Source organism: Anabas testudineus, chromosome 4 (genome assembly GCF_900324465.2).
Source record: "Anabas testudineus chromosome 4, fAnaTes1.2, whole genome shotgun sequence".
In the NCBI taxonomy this organism is placed as follows: domain Eukaryota; kingdom Metazoa; phylum Chordata; class Actinopteri; order Anabantiformes; family Anabantidae; genus Anabas; species Anabas testudineus.
The window spans coordinates 7796107-7814192 of NC_046613.1; the positions used below are offsets into that span (position 1 = coordinate 7796107).

General features: G+C 40.7%; 1 protein-coding gene across 2 annotated transcripts; it reads right to left on the bottom strand.

Moving 5' to 3' along the window:
- Positions 1–870: 870 nt before the first annotated feature.
- LOC113152360 (dimethylaniline monooxygenase [N-oxide-forming] 5-like) lies at positions 871–13730 on the bottom strand. 2 transcript variants are annotated; one of them, XM_026345568.1, is made up of 10 exons: positions 13652–13730; positions 13336–13524; positions 13035–13200; positions 12726–12868; positions 12439–12638; positions 12129–12264; positions 11822–12041; positions 10637–10709; positions 1579–1831; positions 871–1472 (listed from the first exon to the last, which is right to left on the bottom strand). In XM_026345568.1, exons 1-10 carry the CDS (start codon positions 13706–13708, stop codon positions 1323–1325), a joined length of 1587 nt encoding a protein of 528 aa, XP_026201353.1. In that variant the 5' UTR covers positions 13709–13730; the 3' UTR covers positions 871–1322. The 2 variants fall into 2 exon arrangements, with proteins under 2 accessions (XP_026201353.1, XP_026201354.1); XM_026345569.1 differs by having other exon boundaries at positions 13633–13653.
- Positions 13731–18086: the final 4356 nt, after the last annotated feature.

An 18086-nucleotide genomic window follows, 5' to 3' on the forward strand; every position in this document is an offset into this window, starting at 1 on the left:
TAATAAATTATCCTTTTTGTACTTACCTGTTTGGTCCCCATCAGTCTAACCCTCCCAATTGACAATAAAATTCAGACATTTCATTGACACCGTACTCTAATCTGAGGTTCATTCATCATTTGTGTCCATGCGTGAACCACAGGTAAAAGATAAAAGTAAAGTACTGAAATCCTGTGAATGATTAGAAACGACATCTACTACTAATAATGTGTCAGTGCATTAGCAGCTTTATAATGTTGTAGTTGACTGAGGTGAAGCTGAAGATGGTGAGACTAAATTATTGTTGTGATTTCACCAATTATTTTAATTTAAATGTCACCCAGGTTGTCTAAACTTTGTTTGATTAAACTAAAAACACTGTTTGTTCAGGTCAATTGTTGCTCAGGGTGATGTAGTTCATGCATAATCTTCCAAAGAGCCAAAAAAAATATTTTTAAATAAACATGTTGTTTATTCACTTTTATGAAAGCTTCCGTGCAAAATGTGTTGGTGTCACCCATGTAATATCAGATGGCTTTTTTAAAATAAGAGATCTTGCTGGTTTATTGTTTTAGTCACACAACAGCACTTCGCATTCATAGTTACACATGTATTCAAAAGTTCATTTGAAGTTGATTTGAGTTGTCAGTCATCAAAATTAGTCACATTTAGTGGATATCTTTCAAAGATTTTATACAAAATTCTGTCTTTTGTTAATTTTCCTGCATTGAAACTTAACAGAGGGATATTTTTCAGGGAAAGACAAAGAGGACATTTTATGCTAAAAATACTTTGATTACTTTCAGTGTTACATGGAACAAGGATAGTAGATGTTGTTCCCCATCATTTCCACTGAAAGGGTTTGGGAAAGGGTGTAGTGATGCAGAACAGGAGATCATGACAGCAAATAACACCTCTTCAAATGGACACTCGGCCATCTTAATATGGACATTGAAGAACTGGTGAACTTTTACTTTAGAGATCTGGTCAATGTAGACAAACAGACAACAAAGAAGTAACAAACTTATAAAAAGGCACTTCCACACATTCAGTTACTCTATTTTCTACCAGCTGTCTACATATACAACTGTTTTGCTAAAGTCATTTACATCCACTGCAAACTTTATGTTCCACCATAGAAACTTTCAGCATAAAGCACTGTAAGACTGTAGAGGTCAGGAAGCTTAATAACTGATAAACTGCTGCGTATGTATATTAGTGATAAAAGGGAAGCTGGTACACCTACAGCCTACGTATCCCACAAACAAGGATTTAGTATCTTGCACCGAAACAGTAGATATGGTTCTTGGATTGAATGTTTCAGACTTCTCTTGTCAGCATGTTCACACTGTTTGTGGATGGATTTTGGACAGCAGGGAGGGGATGGCAGTCGGGTGGTGAACACGGACGTAGTAGACAGCAGCTCCTCCAGCCATGATGGTCAGACTCAGTTTAATCAAGCCGGTAGCAACAGAGGTCTCTTGTTCCGCAGGCTGGAAGAAATGAAGTAACGTGTTTACATTTGCGTAGAGTACTTCATGTTCAGATAAAGCTGTACTGTGGAACTAGAATGGAGAAGAAACAACATTCATGAAAGACCTGTCTGGTTTTTAGGGGCTGGTACATGCGATCGAACTGAGTGAAGATTGCTGAACGGGCTCCCTCCCACTTCCCTGGTCCCATTAAACGATATTGATAGGCTGTGACAGGTCCCCAAAAAACCCTTTTAAATAGTGGGTAGTCTGTGAAGAACAGCCAGAGGAGACATGGACGCACTCCGATCTCCCCAGCTAAGTCGTCCATGTAGGAAACAAAGTCCACTTGCAGGGGTGTCAACTTTGACACAATGTAGCTGTGAAGAAAATACACTGGAAATGAATGATTTAATATAGTATGTGCAGGATGAATATAACATGTAGCATAGGAAACTGTTAACTAATATTGTACAACACCTTTATATGGTGTTCAAGACAAAAAAATCTATTGATGCCATTTTAAAAATGATTACCAATGTGCTTGATAGGTGTAAAAATATAACAATGTTAATTGTAACATTAATAAAGTACAGAGGGCTTTACTTTTTGTCAATGCTCTTTGTGTCGTTCTCAATAGCCTTGATCATTGCCTGGTTTGAGGGAAGTTTTTTATATCCTGAAGAAGAAAGAATGTGCTTGAGACATATTGATTCAATTCAGTTCAATTCAATTCAATTCAATTCAATGATGTAATCTCAAATCACTTTACAGTATAAGGTTTAAGACCTTACAAATGTAACATTATACAGAATTATAAAGAAAACCCAACAATCCCACTTGAGCAGCTCTAGGAGACAGTGGAGAGGACAAACTCCCTTTAACGGAAGAAACCTCCAGTAGAGCCAGGCTCAGGGTGGGCGGCCATCTGCCTTGACCAGTTTGGGGTGAGTGGAAAGAGGAAAGAAAACAACAACAAGCAGGAAACTGCCGTCTGGAGATATACAGCACAAAGTCTGAGGATACCTGCAGATTAGAGAGGAGAGAGGGAGACACAAAGTTAATGACATGCAGTGGTAGCATTTGAATAGGTGTGACTATTGCATCCTTCACATCTGCCCCATCATTTGTTTCACCTAACGAGCATATTCAGGCCAAGGGGTGGAGTGAAACCAAACCTTGAGCATAAATTTGTGGCCTCTAACCAACTATCTTCAGACTGAAGAAGCTACTTGGATGAGTAGCGAAACGTTTCAAGCTAACAAAAGAAAGTCCAGTTGCCACGACTCAACTTCCAGATAAAAGAGGTAAGTTTTAAGTCTAGTCTTGAAGGAGCTAGTTAGCTAAAGCTAAGAGACTTTAGCTTGATAGCCAGAGTCTCTGCCTCTCATTCTACTTTTATAAACTCTATGAACCACAAGTAAACCTGCAGTCTGAGAACGGAGAGTTCTGCTGGGAACTTTAAGATAAGATGGAGCTTGATTATTAAGTGATTTATAAGTGAGATAAAGTGTTTTAAATTCAATTCTGGATTTTACAGAGAGCTAATGGAGAGAAGCTAATGTAGGTGAAATATGATCTCTCTTACTAATTCCAGTCAGGACTCTGGCTGCAGCTTTTTGGATTAACTGGAGGCTTTTTAGGAAGTTTTTGGGACAAACTATTAAGTTAGGACCAAATAAAATAACCTCTGTCTTGTCTGAATTTAGGGTAAGAAAATCATCAAGAGGACATCCAGGCCTTTATGTATTTTTAGCATGCCTGAAGTTTGATTAATCAATTTGTTTCTTCAGGTTTCATATATAGATGTCAGGTATTTAATAGCAGCTGATAAACTGGACATTCTGCCTCACCTCTGAAGACACGGACGACCCAGCGGGCCTGCATTTCAGCCTGAGTGAGGATGGCTCCAAGGGCATGAATGAAACCCACGACAGCCAGGGTGGGATGCTCCAAGTTGGGAGGAAAAACGTGCTTGTACAGACCCACACGGTACCCAGATTTGTACACAGCACTGCTGGGCAAGTAAGGAAAACCATAGTTGTATCCTGTGGCGAACACAATGATATCCACCTGTGATGAAGAAGAGTCAAGTTAGACACGTTGAAATTATGTTTAAAGTAAAGGAGGATTCTTGGTTATGAGAAGCACAGCACTAACTTTTTCCACAACGCTGCCATCATCAAACACCACGGTGGAGCCTTGGATCTCCTTCACATTTGACTTCACGATGACCGCACCAGACAGAATCTTGAAGGGCAGGTCGTCATTGATCACAGGGATCTGACTGAACAACCTGATAAGGTGGTATATTTAGATATGCAGTGACGGACGGAAAGTAACATCCTCATACACCTACTGCACATTTCTGTTTATTATACAAGATGTAATGCTTCAATGTGGTTGATTTTATAGCCTGCACACTTCAGCTACAATGTGAGACTTTATTGGAGGTCCTGGTGACACCTACCTGTGTTTAGGTTTGAGCGCATACATGGTGTGATCATACATGGCGTTGAGCTTTTTCTCACCAAACCAGTTAAAAAATCTCATTGGCAGCAACTGGAACAAAATGTAGATAAAACGTGTTTTGTACTTTATGTCCACTGGCAGTCCGTTGTCAGAAACCTGACGGATGACCCAGGCACCGCGACGAGTGCTGAGATACACCTGAACAGTGACACAGAATAAAAACCTACATTATCAAAATGCAACTGTGTATGAAAAGAAGTTATCACAATCAGACTGACTTCCCAACCTGCTCTGCCACTCTGCTTCCCTCCACAGCGATATCACCTCCTGAGTTACCGATGCCAATCACCACCACTCTCTTCCCGTACATGTCTTCGGGGCCCTTGTAGTCCCAGCTGTGGAAGTATTTTCCTTCAAACGTATCAATTCCTGCAACACAGCAGACTGATGTTTGCACATATGATGTTACGGTGCCTGCTGATATCTTTGTGTTTTTTGGAGCCAAGAGCAAGAAAAGAAAACCACAATCCCACAGTGGTCTTAATGTTTCCATGTAGAATGTAGAAATCAACCCTTATGTCAAATCTGTCTTTACCTGGAAAGTCCTTGAGTGGCAGGTTAGGGTAGTTGAAGTGACCGGTGCAACAGATAACTGCATCAAAGACATGCCTCTCTTCCTGTCCATCTCTGTTCTCAGTCACCACTTCCCACTGACCAGTGCGAGAAAAGTCTGGTGTCTGTCTGACACTTTTTACTAAGGTCTGAAATATGAAAGTGATAAACAACAAGTTATTCTATATAAATACAGTTGAAAAATATTGCATAATAATACATATTTTAAAATATTATATATATAAAAACTGTATTGAGCTATTTTACTTTCTGGGTTTTCCTACCTGCAAGCGAATGTGTTGCAGCAGTTTGAAGTGTTCTGCATACATCCTGAAGTATTTCAGGATTTTCGAGTGGTGCATGTAGTTGGGATAATCAGCAGGAATGGGGAAGTCAACTTAGCACATCATCTCTTTGGAGGTGTTGATGGTGAGGGAACGATAGATACTAGCCCTGTTTGGCTCTGACACCTCCTGCAGTTTGAAATGATAAAAAACACAAATAAAGAGCGAGATAGATTGTTTCTCACATGGCACACAGAAAGCTTGGAGCATAAACACAAACTGCTTGTCAGCACTTGCTCCTAATCTGGAGTCTTGCCTTGAACTTCCACAGTCCACCGATGTCATCGCTGCTTTCAAAGCAGGTTGGTACCATGCCTTCTTCCAGACAAGCCTTCATGCTGGTCAGACCAGAAAGGCCAGCCCCGATCACTGCTACTTTGTGCACCATGATGGAGCTATAACAAGAAAACTAATTATGTTCAGAATTATTTCTGTAAAATAATCTGTAGAATCAGTTTCGAGTGGATATTTCCAGATGTGCAATTGTCCCATCCAGTGCATGACCCAGATTAATGTTGTGTATTTTACAACATGATTAGTGCATGTACTGTCCTGCTGCATCCTAATGTGGCTGGAACCTGCACTATATATACGGTGCCTATAAAACGTTTTCACCCCCTTGAAAGTTTCATCCTTTTATTGACATCATAAATCAATCATGGTTGATAAAAGTTGGCGACTTTTACAAAAATATTTCAGAAAAATACCTCATTAATGTCAAAGTGAAAACAGGTATCTACAAAGTAATGTCAATTAAATAAAAATATGTCAGGTGAAATCAGTGTTTGCATTAATACATTTTCACTTAGTCATTTGGCACTTGACGCTTTTACACAAAGCGACTTACAAGTGAGGAACAAGACAAGCAAAAATCTAAGTCAAGGAGAAAAACATCAAAGCAAAGTGCTATCAACGTGTTTCTGCTTCATGAGACGCAAGTACAAGGAAGAGCAGGAAGGTTTTTTCTTTTGCAAGTGCAAAGGAAGATGAAGAAGAGTTCTGTTATTCAAATATTGAAAGTGAGGTCGCTGAGCTTGCAGAGTTTGGCAGCTCATTCCACCATCGTGGGATCACTGAGCTGAAGAGTTTTCCTTGGTGTCTACTGTGTGGTGCTGGTACCACCAGACGTCGTTCACTGGCCGAAAGCAGTGGACTGAAGGGGTTTTAGACTGGAATGATTGAGGTAAGTTGGAACAGTAGAGTAGACCACTCTGTAGGCAAGAGACAGAGCTTTGAACTTAATCCTGGCAACCACAGGAAGCCAATGCAGAGATATGAAGAGAGGTGTGACATGAAACACCTTGGAGACTTGGAGCTGTTAAGCTGAAGATGTTATTCTCTCATCTAAGCAGAGATGCGTGACACGACAGTAGAGTCATCTGGCGGAAAGGACAGAACGAGCTGTGTGTCATCCGCATAGCAGTGATAGGAAAAGCAATGTGAAAGGATGATAGAGCCCAGAGAAGAAGTATAGATAGATAGGAAAAAAGAAGAGAACCAAGGACTGAGCCTGACGGTACACCGGTGGAGAGGTTAGGAGAGTTTGTCCAGACAAGTAAGACCGAAGCCAGGCTAGAGCTGATCCAGAGATGCCCAAGTCAGAGAGACCAGTCTTAAGGATTTGATGGTTTACAGTGTCAAAGGCTGCAGATAGGTCTAATAGAATTAAGACAGAAGAGTTACCTGCAGCTTTTGCAGCCCATAGGGATTCTACAACAGTCACAAGTGCTGTCTCTGTGGAGTGACCACTTTTGAAGCCAGACTGATTGACATCAAGGAGGTTGTTCCGGGAAAGAAAGTCTGAGAGTTGATTGAAGACTCATTCTGGGGTTTTGGCCACATATGGAAGAAGAGAAACTGTAGTCTGTAGTTCTTCACGAGGGAGGGATCAAGAAAAGGCTTCTTTAACAGTGGAGTAATCTGGGCCTGCTTGAACGAGGTGGGCAAGGTGCTTGTTGTGAGAGAAGTGTTGAGGATCTGTGTATTAGTGTTGGTGCAACAGCTTGAAGAAGAGCAGCGGGGATTAAATCCAGAGAGCAGGTGGTTGGGCAATTCGATGAAGACTGTGAGCTAAATGAAGAAGTGATCTGATAGATGCAGAGGAGCAACAGAGATGTTGTCCCCAGTGCAATTCCAGATCAGAACAAGGTCCAGGTTGTTGCCAGCTTTGTGGGTTGGAGGAGTGGAGACCAGTCTCAGGTCAAACGTGTTCAGAAGAGCGAGCACGTCAGCCGCCTGGGGTTTGTTCAGGTGGATGATGAGGTCTCTTAAGATGATAAGAGGAATGCCATCTTCAGGGACCTGGCACAACAGCATATCAAGGTCATCACAGAATGGCCCGGTGGTCAGTAGATCACAATGCCGTGGGTGATCGGTGACATAATCCTAATGGCATGATATTCCGACGAAGACAGATTGTTGAAGGGTTCCAAACATGGAAAACTTCCAGGTCTCGGTTACGAAAAGTCCAGTCCTACCCACCCGACCTGATGGGCAAGGAGTGTGAAAGAAGGCAAAGCCAGTGGAGAGCGCAGCTGGGATGGCTGTGTTCTGCAGTGTAATCCAGGTCTCCATAAGTGCAAGCAGCTGAACAGCTCAGTGTGTGGCAAAAACTGGAATAAAGTCAGCCTTGTTCACCGCAGAGTGGCAGTTCCACAGGGTAAAGTGTTAATATTCACCCCCTTTAAAATGACTGACATTATCCAACAGTGGTCCAGATATTTGGTGCTAGTGGTCCCACGACAAAGAGATGGGGATCACCCGAGTGCAGTGAATGTGTCTCAAGTGATTGCGGTATAAAGACCCTTGTTTCTGGAAGGTCCAGTCACTGGTTATTTGGTATTCCTGGTTACCATTACACCATGAAAACAAAAGAATACTCCCAGCAACCCAGAAAACAGGTAATTCGAGAGCATAAGTCAGGGGATGGATACAAAAAAATCTCCAAGGCACTGAATGTCATCAAGAAGTGAAAGGAATAAGTGACATGTCTAAATTTGCCTAGGACAGGCTGTCCACACAAACTGAGTGACTGTCCAAGAAGACTAGTGAGAGAGGCCACAAACACAACGATGACTACTCTGAGGGAGTTACAAGCTTCAGCAACTGACATAGGAGAGACTGTACATACAAGAAATGTTGCCCGGCTTCTTCACCAGTCAAAGCTTTATGGGAGAGTTGCAAGGTGAAAGCCACTGCTGAAGAAAAAAATCACGACTTGAGTTCGCCAATAGGCATGTGAAAGACTCCATGGTCCAGTGGAAGACGGTTCTTTGGTCTGATGGGACCAAAATGGTGCTTTTTGTCCATCAGACAAGATGCTGTGTTTGGCGCAGGCCAAAGACTGCACATCACCACAAACACACCATCCCCACTGTGAAACACGGTGGGGGAAGCATTATGCTGTGGGGATGCTTCTAGGCAGCCGGCCCTAGAAGGCTTGTTAAGGTAGAGGGTAAGATGAATCTAGCATAATATATGACAATCCTGGAGGACAATCTTATTCAGTCAAAAAGACAACTACAGCTTGGGAGAAGATTTGTTTTCCAGCAAGACAATGACCCGAAGCATACAGCGAAAGCTACACAGAAATAGTTTACAGACAAAAGGGTGAATATTCTGAAGTCAAAGCCCAGACCTCAATCCAATAGAGTATTTGTGGATGCACTTGATTCCAGTGTCCAGGTGTCCAAGTCTAATTAAGACCTATCCACACAGACTTCATGCTGTGATCACAGCCAAAGGTGTATCTACTAAATACTGACCTGAAGGGGGTTCATATTAATACAAACACTGATTTCACCTTATATATTTTTATTTAATTGACATTACTTTGTAGAAACCTGTTTTCACTTTGACATTAATGAGGTATTTTTCTGATTTGTTTTGTCAAAGTTGCCAACTTTTATTGACAATGATTTATAATGTCAAGGATGAAAAATCCAAGGGGGTGAAAACATTTTATAGTCACTTTATTACACAAACTGTGCCAAAAACTAAAAAACAGTGATCATGTGTAAGTAATAAGGCGGACTCTGTTTTTCAGCCAATATCATACAAAATACTTTAGTAAGAATTTTAAATAAAACATGAAAGATATCATCTATGCTTCTGGTTGTAAAACTGTCGGTCTACAAAGAACTATTCACAAACTATTGCACATCTTTAAAAAGCGAATTTTCTTGTTTGATCTCAGTCACGTTGCAGTTTAACAATATGCACATAATTATAACATCTCACTAAAACACTTGCTAACTAAACATAGGCAGTAAAACCATTAGCCATCTGCTGATGAATTTTCCATAATAAGTGTATTTATATTTCTTACCTTGATTTGCATGTGTCAGTTTTGTCTGTGAAGTGGAGCGATCACAGCACACTTTCTTTTCTATTTTTTTATTGAGTGCAAAAAAAGGAAGCTGCCAAGTTAAGCAGTATTTACCCAAAGCCAAGTGGCATGACTTTGTCTAAAGTTCAGTTTGGAGTCCTCTGAATTAAATGAAGTAGGTGGAATTTGGAAGAGTGCTTGTGATACTGTGTCCATCTAATGTTTAATTATTAATCTAAATTACAAACCAATAATTCAGGAATTTAATTTTCCTCACCTTTGAAGACACGTGTGACCCATCGAGCCTGCATTTCAGCCTGAGGCATGATGGCTCCATCAGAATGGATAAACCCACAATAGCCAGAGTGGGATGCTCCAGATTTGGGGGCAAGACGTGCTTTGTACAGACCCACACGTGCCCAGACTTGTAAATGACATTGTTTTGCAAGTAAGGAAAATCATAGTTGTACCCTGTGGAAAAAACAATCATATCTGCCTGTAACAAAGAGGAAGAGAAGAAGAGAATTCTGAATTGATATTAAATCACTGAAAGGTAAGGGTGTAGTACATACGCATTGATTTAGAAAGATTTAGAGATCAGACGTTTTCAACAATGCTGCCATCATCAAACACCACACTGGAGCCTCGGATTTCGGAGACAGAATCTTGAAAGGCAGGTCATCGTTGACCACTGGGATCTGACTGAAGAACCGGATGTAGTGATGGACAGCAGAGGGCAACAGAGACAATGCTCTTGTTTTTGATTTGAAGATTACTGTACAGAGATGTTGATGGTGAGGGAACGATACTAGCCCTGTTTGTCTCTTACACCTCCTGCAGAAATGTACATTTTGAAGATCAGATGCTAAGAAATTATGTTAAAACTGAAAAGGCCTATTTATCAAATGTTATATGAACCACTATTAAAAGTGGGACAAATGTTCCCAGACATTTTTCCAGAGAAAAGTCTTGCCTTAAACTTCCACAGTCCACCGATGTCATCGCTGCTTTCAAAGCAGGTTGGTACCATGCCTTCATCCAGACAAGCCTTCATGCTGGTCAGACCAGAGGGGCCAGCCTCGATCACTACTAATTTTATATATATATGAGTTTTAGGAAAATCCGAGCATATTGATGGACGGTGCAGAGGATTATTCTGTAGGAAGAGCGTGATGTAGTTTATGGAAATTCTTCCAAAGAGCCAAAAAACTATTTTCAAATAAACATGTTGTTTATTCACTTATATGAAAGCTTCTCTGCAAAATAGGAAACTGTAAACTAACATTGTACAACACATTTATATGGTGTTCAAGAAAAAACAAAACAAAACATGTATTGATGCCATTTTAAAAATGATTACTAATGTGCTTGATAGGTGTAAAATTATAACAATGTTGAATATAACATTAATAAAGTACAGAGGGCTTTACTTTTTCTCAATGTTCTTTGTGTCGTTCTCAATAGCCTTGATCATTGCCTGGTTTGAGGGAAGTTTTTTATATCCTGAAGAAGAAAGAATGTGCTTGAGACATATTGATTCAATTCAATTCAATTCAATTCAATTCAATTCAATTCAATGATGTAATCTCAAATCACTTTACAGTATAAGGTTTAAGACCTTACAAATGTAACATTATACAGAATTATAAAGAAAACCCAACAATCCCACTTGAGCAGCACTAGGAGACAGCGGAGAGGACAAACTCCCTTTAACGGAAGAAACCTCCTGCAGAGCCAGGCTGAGGGTGGGCGGCCATCTGCCTTGACCGGTTGGGGTGAGTGGAAAGAGAAGAGAGAAAACAACAACAAGCAGGAAACTGCCGTCTGGAGATATACAGCACAAAGTCTGAGGATACCTGCAGATTAGAGAGGAGAGAGGGAGACACAAAGTTAATGACATGCAGTGGTAGCATTTGAATTGGTGTGACTATTGCATCCTTCACATCTGCCCCATCATTTGTTTCACCTAACGAGCATATTCAGGCCAAGGGGTGGAGTGAAACCAAACCTTGAGCATAAATTTGTGGCCTCTAACCAACTATCTTCAGACTGAAGAAGCTACTTGGATGAGTAGCGAAACGTTTCAAGCTAACAAAAGAAAGTCCAGTTGCCACAACTCAACTTCCAGATAAAAGAGGTAAGTTTTAAGTCTAGTCTTAAATGTAGAGAGGGTGTCCACCTCCCGAATTGGAAGTAGGAGATGGTTCCACAGGAGAGATGCTAGGCAGCTCTTTAAAATAAGATGGAGCCTGATTATTAAGTGTTTTAAATATGAGATGAATTGTTTTAAATTCAATTCTGGATTTTACAGGGAGCTAATAGAGAGAAGCTAATGTGGGTGAAATATGATCTCTGGCTAATTCCATTCAGGACTCTGGCTGCAGCTTTTTGGATTAACTGGAGGCTTTTTAAGGAGTTAAAATGCCTTAAAAAGACTCACTATTAATAGTGAATTACAAAAGTTCAGTCTGGAAGTAACAAATTCATGGACTAGTTTTTCAGCATCACTTTGAGACAGGATGCTCCTAATTTTACTAACATTCAGGTAAATTCAGGTTTTATATCTAGATGCCAGGTATCTAATAGCAGCTGATAAACTGGACATTCTGCCTCACCTCTGAAGACACGGACGACCCACCGGGCCTGCATTTCAGCCTGGGGCATGATGGCTCCATGGGCATGAATGAAACCCACGACAGCCAGGGTGGGATGCTCCAAGTTGGGAGGAAAAACGTGCTTGTACAGACCCACACGGTACCCAGATTTGTACACAGCACTGCTGGGCAAGTAAGGAAAACCATAGTTGTATCCTGTGGCGAACACAATGATATCCACCTGTGATGAACAAGAGTTAAGTTAGATACATTGAAATTATGTTTAAAGTAAAGGAGGATTCTTGGTTGTAAGAAGCACAGCACTAACTTTTTCCACAACGCTGCCATCATCAAACACCACGGTGGAGCCTTGGATCTCTTTCACATTTGACTTCACGATGACCGCACCAGACAGAATCTTGAAGGGCAGGTCGTCATTGATCACAGGGATCTGACTGAACAACCTGATAAGGTGGTATATTTAGATATGCAGTGACGGACGGAAAGTAACATCCTCATACACCTACTGCACATTTCTGTTCATTATACAAGATGTAATGCTTGAACGTGGTTGATTTTATAGCCTGCACACTTCAGCTACAATGTGAGACTTTATTGGAGATCCTGGTGACACCTACCTGTGTTTAGGTTTGAGTGCATACATGGTGTGATCATACATGGCGTTGAGCTTTTTCTCACCAAACCAGTTAAAAAATCTCATGGGCAGCAACTGGAACAAGATGTAGTTAAAACGTGTGTTGTACTTCATGTCCACTGGCAGGCCGTTGTCAGAAACCTGACGGATGACCCAGGCACCGCGACGAGTGCTGAGATACACCTGAACAGTGACCCAGAATAAAAACTACATTATCAAAATGCAACTGTGTATCAAAAGAAGTTATCACAATCAGACTGACTTCCCAACCTGCTCTGCCACTCTGCTTCCCTCCACAGCGATATCACCTCCTGAGTTACCGATGCCAATCACCACCACTCTCTTCCCGTACATGTCTTCGGGGCCCTTGTAGTCCCAGCTGTGGAAGTATTTTCCTTCAAACGTATCAATTCCTGCAACACAGCAGACTGATGTTTGCACATATGATGTTACGGTGTCTGCTGATATCTTTCAGTTTTTTGGAGCCAAGAGCAAGAAAAGAAAACCACAATCCCACAGTGGTCTTAATGTTTCCATGTAGAATGTAGAAATCAACCCTTATATCAAATCTGTCTTTACCTGGAAAGTCCTTGAGTGGTAGGTTAGGGTAGGTGTAATGTCCAGAGCAACAGATAACTGCATCAAAGACATGCCTCTCTTCCTGTCCATCTCTGTTCTCAGTCACCACTTCCCACTGACCAATGCAAGAAAAGTCTGGTGTCTGTCTGACACTTTTTACTAAGGTCTGAAATATGAAAGTGATAAACAACAAGTTATTCTATATAAATACAGTTGAAAAATATTGCATAATAATACATATTTTAAAATATTATATATATAAAAACTGTATTGAGCTATTTTACTTTCTGGATTTTGCTACCTGCAAGCGAATGTGTTGCAGCAGTTTGAAGTGTTCTGCATACATCCTGAAGTATTTCAGGATTTTCGAGTGGTGCATGTAGTTGGGATAATCAGCAGGAATGGGGAAGTCACTGAAGCACATCATCTCTTTTGAGGTTTTGATGGTGAGGGAACGATAGATACTAGCCCTGTTTGGCTCTGACACCTCCTGCAGTTTGAAATGATAGAAAACACAAATAAAGAGCTAGAAAGACTGTTTCTCACATGGCACACAGAAAGCTTGGAGCATAAACACAAACTGCTTGTCAGCACTTGCTCCTAATCTGGAGTCTTGCCTTGAACTTCCACAGTCCGCCGATATAATTGCTGCTTTCAAAGCAGGTTGGTACCATGTCTTCTTCCAGACAAGCCTTTATGCTGGTCAGACCAGAGGGGCCAGCCCCGATCACTGCTACTTTGTGTAAAAATCTAAGTCAAGGAGAAAACATCAAAGCAGAAAAGTGCTATTAAACGTGTTTCTGCTTCATGAGACGCAAGTACAAGGAAGAGCAGGAAGGTTTTTTTAAGTGCAAAGGAAGATGAAGAAGAGTTCTGTTATTTAAATATTGAAAGTGAGGTCGCTGAGCTTGCAGAGGTTGGCAGCTCATTTCACCATCGTGGGATCACTGAGCTGAAGAGTTTTCCTTGGTGTCTACTGTGTGGTGCTGGTACCACCAGACGTCGTTCACTGGGTGAGCGCAGCGGACTGGAGGGGTTGTAGACTGGAATGATTGAGTTGAGGAAGTTGGAGTTGTAGAGTTGACCACTCTGTAGGCAGGAGACAGAACTTTGAACTTAATCCTGGCAACCACAGGAAACTAATGCAAAGATCTGAAGAGAGGTGTGACATGAAACCTTTTTGGGTGATTGAAAATGAGGCGTGCTTCTGCATTTTGGATCATCTGCAAGGGTTTGGTCGTTGATGCTAGTAACCCCATCAGCAGCATTGAACACATTGCAATTGCAATTGTAATTGCAATTTTTCTGTGAAGGTCAGTTTGTTATTGATGATGACCCACAGTTTTCTGGCCGTCTTAGCGAGGACAATCTCCACAGATCCAATGTAGATACTGATGTTGTGTCGAAGGTGTGGAAGGGAAGAAATTCAGTCTTGGAGATGTTAAGCTGAAGATGGCTGTCTTTCTCTCCAAGCAGAGATAGAGACAGGCAGAGATGCGTGATGAGACAATAGAGAGCGGTGTGTCATCTGCTTAGCAGTGATAGGAAAGGCCATGTGATTGGATGATAGAGCCTAGAGAGGAAGTATAGACGGAAAAAAGAAGAGAACCAAGGACTGAGCCCTGTGGTACACTGGTGAAGAGGTAAGGAGAGTTAGAATCATGCCGCTGCCAGGAAACCTTGAAGGTTTGTCCAAACAAGTGAGACCGAAGCCAGGCTAGAGCTGATCCAGAGATGCCCAAGTTAGAGAGACCAGGATCTGATAGTTCACAGTGTCAAAGGCTGCAGATAGGTCTAATAGAATTAAGACAGAAGAGTTACTTGCAGCTTTTGCAGCCCGTAGGGATTCTACAACAGTCACAAGTGCTGTCTCTGTGGAGCGACCACTGAGGTTGTTCCGGAAAAGTAAGTCTGAGAGTTGATTGAAGACTGCTAATTTCAGGGTTTTGACCAGAAATGGAAGAAGAGAGACTGGTCTGTCGTTTTCCTCAAAAGCACAATTCGGGGGATGGATACAAAAAAAACTCCAAGGCACTGAACATCCCACAGAGCATACAGCAAAAGCTACACAGAGATTCTTTACCGACAACAAGTTGAATGTTCTGAAGTAGCAGAGTCAAATCCCAGATCTCAATCCAATAGAGAATTTGTGGATGGACTTGAAAAGGGCTGTTTACACCCAATCCCCACACAACCTGTCAGAGCTTGATCAATTTTGCAAAGCAAAATGGCATTAAATTCCGGTGTCCAGATGTCCAAGTCTAATTAAGACCTACCCACACAGACTTCATGCTGTGATTGCAGTCAAATGTGCATCTACTAAATACTGACCTGAAGGAGGTGAATATTAATGCAAACACTGATTTCATCTTATATATTTGTATTTAATGGTAAAAATAGAAACCTGTTTTCACCTTGACATTAATGAGGCATTTTTCTGAATTTGTTTTGTCAAAGTCACCAACTTTTATTGACCATGATTCATTTGTAATAAAATAAAAGTATGAAACATCCAAGGGGGTGAAAACATTTTATAGGCACTTTATTACACAAACTGTGCCAAAAACTAAAAAACAGTGATCATGTGTAAGTAATAAGGCACACTCTGTTTTTCAGCTAATATCATACAAACTACTCTAGTGAAACTTTTAACTGAAAGATGAAATATATCATCTACTGTATGCTTCTAGTTATAAAACTGTCCATCTAAGCGAATTTTCTTGTTTTAGTCATGTTGCAGTTTGACAATATGCACACAATTATAACATCTCACTAAAACACTTGCTAACTAAACATAGGCAGTAAAACCATTAGCCATCTGCTGACGAATTTTCCAGAGCCACAAGTGTATTTACTTTTCTTACCTTCAATTGCGCGTGTCCGTTTTGTCTGTCAAGTGAAGCGATCACAGAGTTTTATACTGAGATGGTGCATGAAGGCACACTTTCTTGCCCAAAAAAGGCAGCTGCCAAGTTAAGCAGTATTTACCCAAAGCCAAGGGGCATGACTTTGTCTAAAGTTCAGTTAGGAATCCTCTGAATTAAATTAATGAAGAGTGTGGAATTTGGAAGAGTACTGATGATTACTGTGTTCATCTACTGTTTAATTATTAATATTAATAATTCAGGAATGAAATTTTCCTCACTTTTCAAGACATGTGTGACCCATCGAGCCTGCATTTCAGCCTGAGGCATGATGGCTCCATCAGAATGGATAAAACCCACAATAGCCAGAGTGGGATGCTCCAGATTTGGGGGCAAGACGTGCTTTTACAGACCCACACGGGCCCAGACATGTAAATGACATTGTTTTGCAAGTATGGAAAATCATAGTTGTACCCTGTGGCAAAAACAATCATATCCACCTGTAACAAAGAGAAAGAGAGAAAGAAAATTCTGAATTGATATTAAATCACTGAAAGATAAGTGTGTAGTACATAGGCATTCATTTATGTTTTCAACAATGCTGCCATCATCAAACACCACACTGGAGCCTCGGATCATCAAACACCACACTGGAGCCTTGGATCGCCTTCAAGTTTGGCTTGACGATGACCCTCTAGACAGAATCTTGAAAGGCAGGTCATTGTTGACCACTGGGATCTGACTGAAGAACCTGAAGTAGTGGTTGACAGCAGAGGGCAACAGAGACAATGGTCTTGCATTTGCTTTATGAGACTGAAGAAATGCTGCTATACATACAAATGCTGCTATACATACATTGCTACTGCACTGAAGACTAGGACTGCAATACAAAATTAACAATTATTTTAAGAGAGAAGCACTAATATCTTACCTGTGTTTAGGTTTGAGGCCATACATAGCGTGATCATACATGGAGTTCAGTTTTTTCTCACCAAGCCAGTTGAGAAAACTCATTGGCAGCAGCTTGAACATGATGTGGACAAAGCGTGTGTTGAATCTGTCCACTGGCAGGCCGTTGTCAGAAACCTGGCGGATGACCCAAGCACCACTACGAGTGCTCAGATACACCTACAGAAAGAGCAAGAAAAACAGACAAGTGAGACTTTTATTACTTTGATATTGACATAGAAATTATAAGTTCACTATTAATGTTTTCACATTCTGCTCCTTGTTTCTTCTTGGACTCTCCTTTGTAATTCAAGGTATGTGACCATAATACAAGGTTCCCTAAGGATCGATTTCAGGGCCACTGCTTTTTAAATATATTTTCACTGTCTGCTGAGCCATCAGGAGACATTTTCCCTCATTATTTGTATCCTACAGTTGTTTTCACAGCTCTACCAGGATAAAACTGCTATTTTAATTTTAATTAATGGATCACAGACTCAAAGGGAGAAATTGTTCACTAAGCCGAAACCTGATGCCATTGTTAAATCAGGTGGTTTAATTTATTTATTTATGTATTAATTTATGCATTTATGTCCAGCACACTGGACTGCAGCTTTTCTATATTCAAGGAGCTACTTGGATGAGTAGTGAAATGTTTCAAACTAACAAAAAAGATGTCCAGTTGCCATGACTCAACTTCCAACTTTTGTATATTATCTACTTAAACAGGTGTACAGCTGATTCAAAATCATGTTGTTTCAGTACTGCCCAGGAACCACAGGAAGAGGACACATTACATCTGCTTTGGAGTCTTTGGTTTCCTGTATGAATTTTAAAGTACTTCATTGTCTTTTGGTGATGAAGATTTTAGTTTTTTGCTCTAGTATAGACTCATGTATAAAGTGTTCTGCATACATCCTGAGGTATTTCAGGATTTTCGAGTGGTGCATATAGTTGGGATAATCAGCAAGAATGGGGAAGTCACTGTAGCACATCATCTCCTTCCAGATGTTGATGGTGAGGGAACGATAGATACTAGCCCTGTTTTGCTCTCACACCTCCTGCAGAAATGCAAATTTTGAAGAAAATTTCTAAAAGAAATTATGTTAACACTGAAAAGTCAGGCCTATTTACCAAATGATATAGTATAGTTACAGTTTATAATAGCTATAAAGGTGTTTACTATTGTCCTATAACTGTCATAACACTGTAGTGTAAATCAAAGCTTTTGTCTTAAACA

Excerpts from the sequence above, each read along its gene's own strand:
- LOC113152360 (XM_026345568.1), bottom strand. The coding sequence starts at position 13,708 with ATGGTACCAACCTGCTTTGAAAGCAGCAATTATATCGGCGGACTGTGG. Across the intron at positions 13,525-13,651 it reads GCGGACTGTGGAAGTTCAAG|GAGGTGTCAGAGCCAAACAG; the intron begins GCAAGACTCCAG and ends TTCAAACTGCAG. Across the intron at positions 1,473-1,578 it reads AGCCCCTAAAAACCAGACAG|CCTGCGGAACAAGAGACCTC; the intron begins GTCTTTCATGAA and ends CATTTCTTCCAG.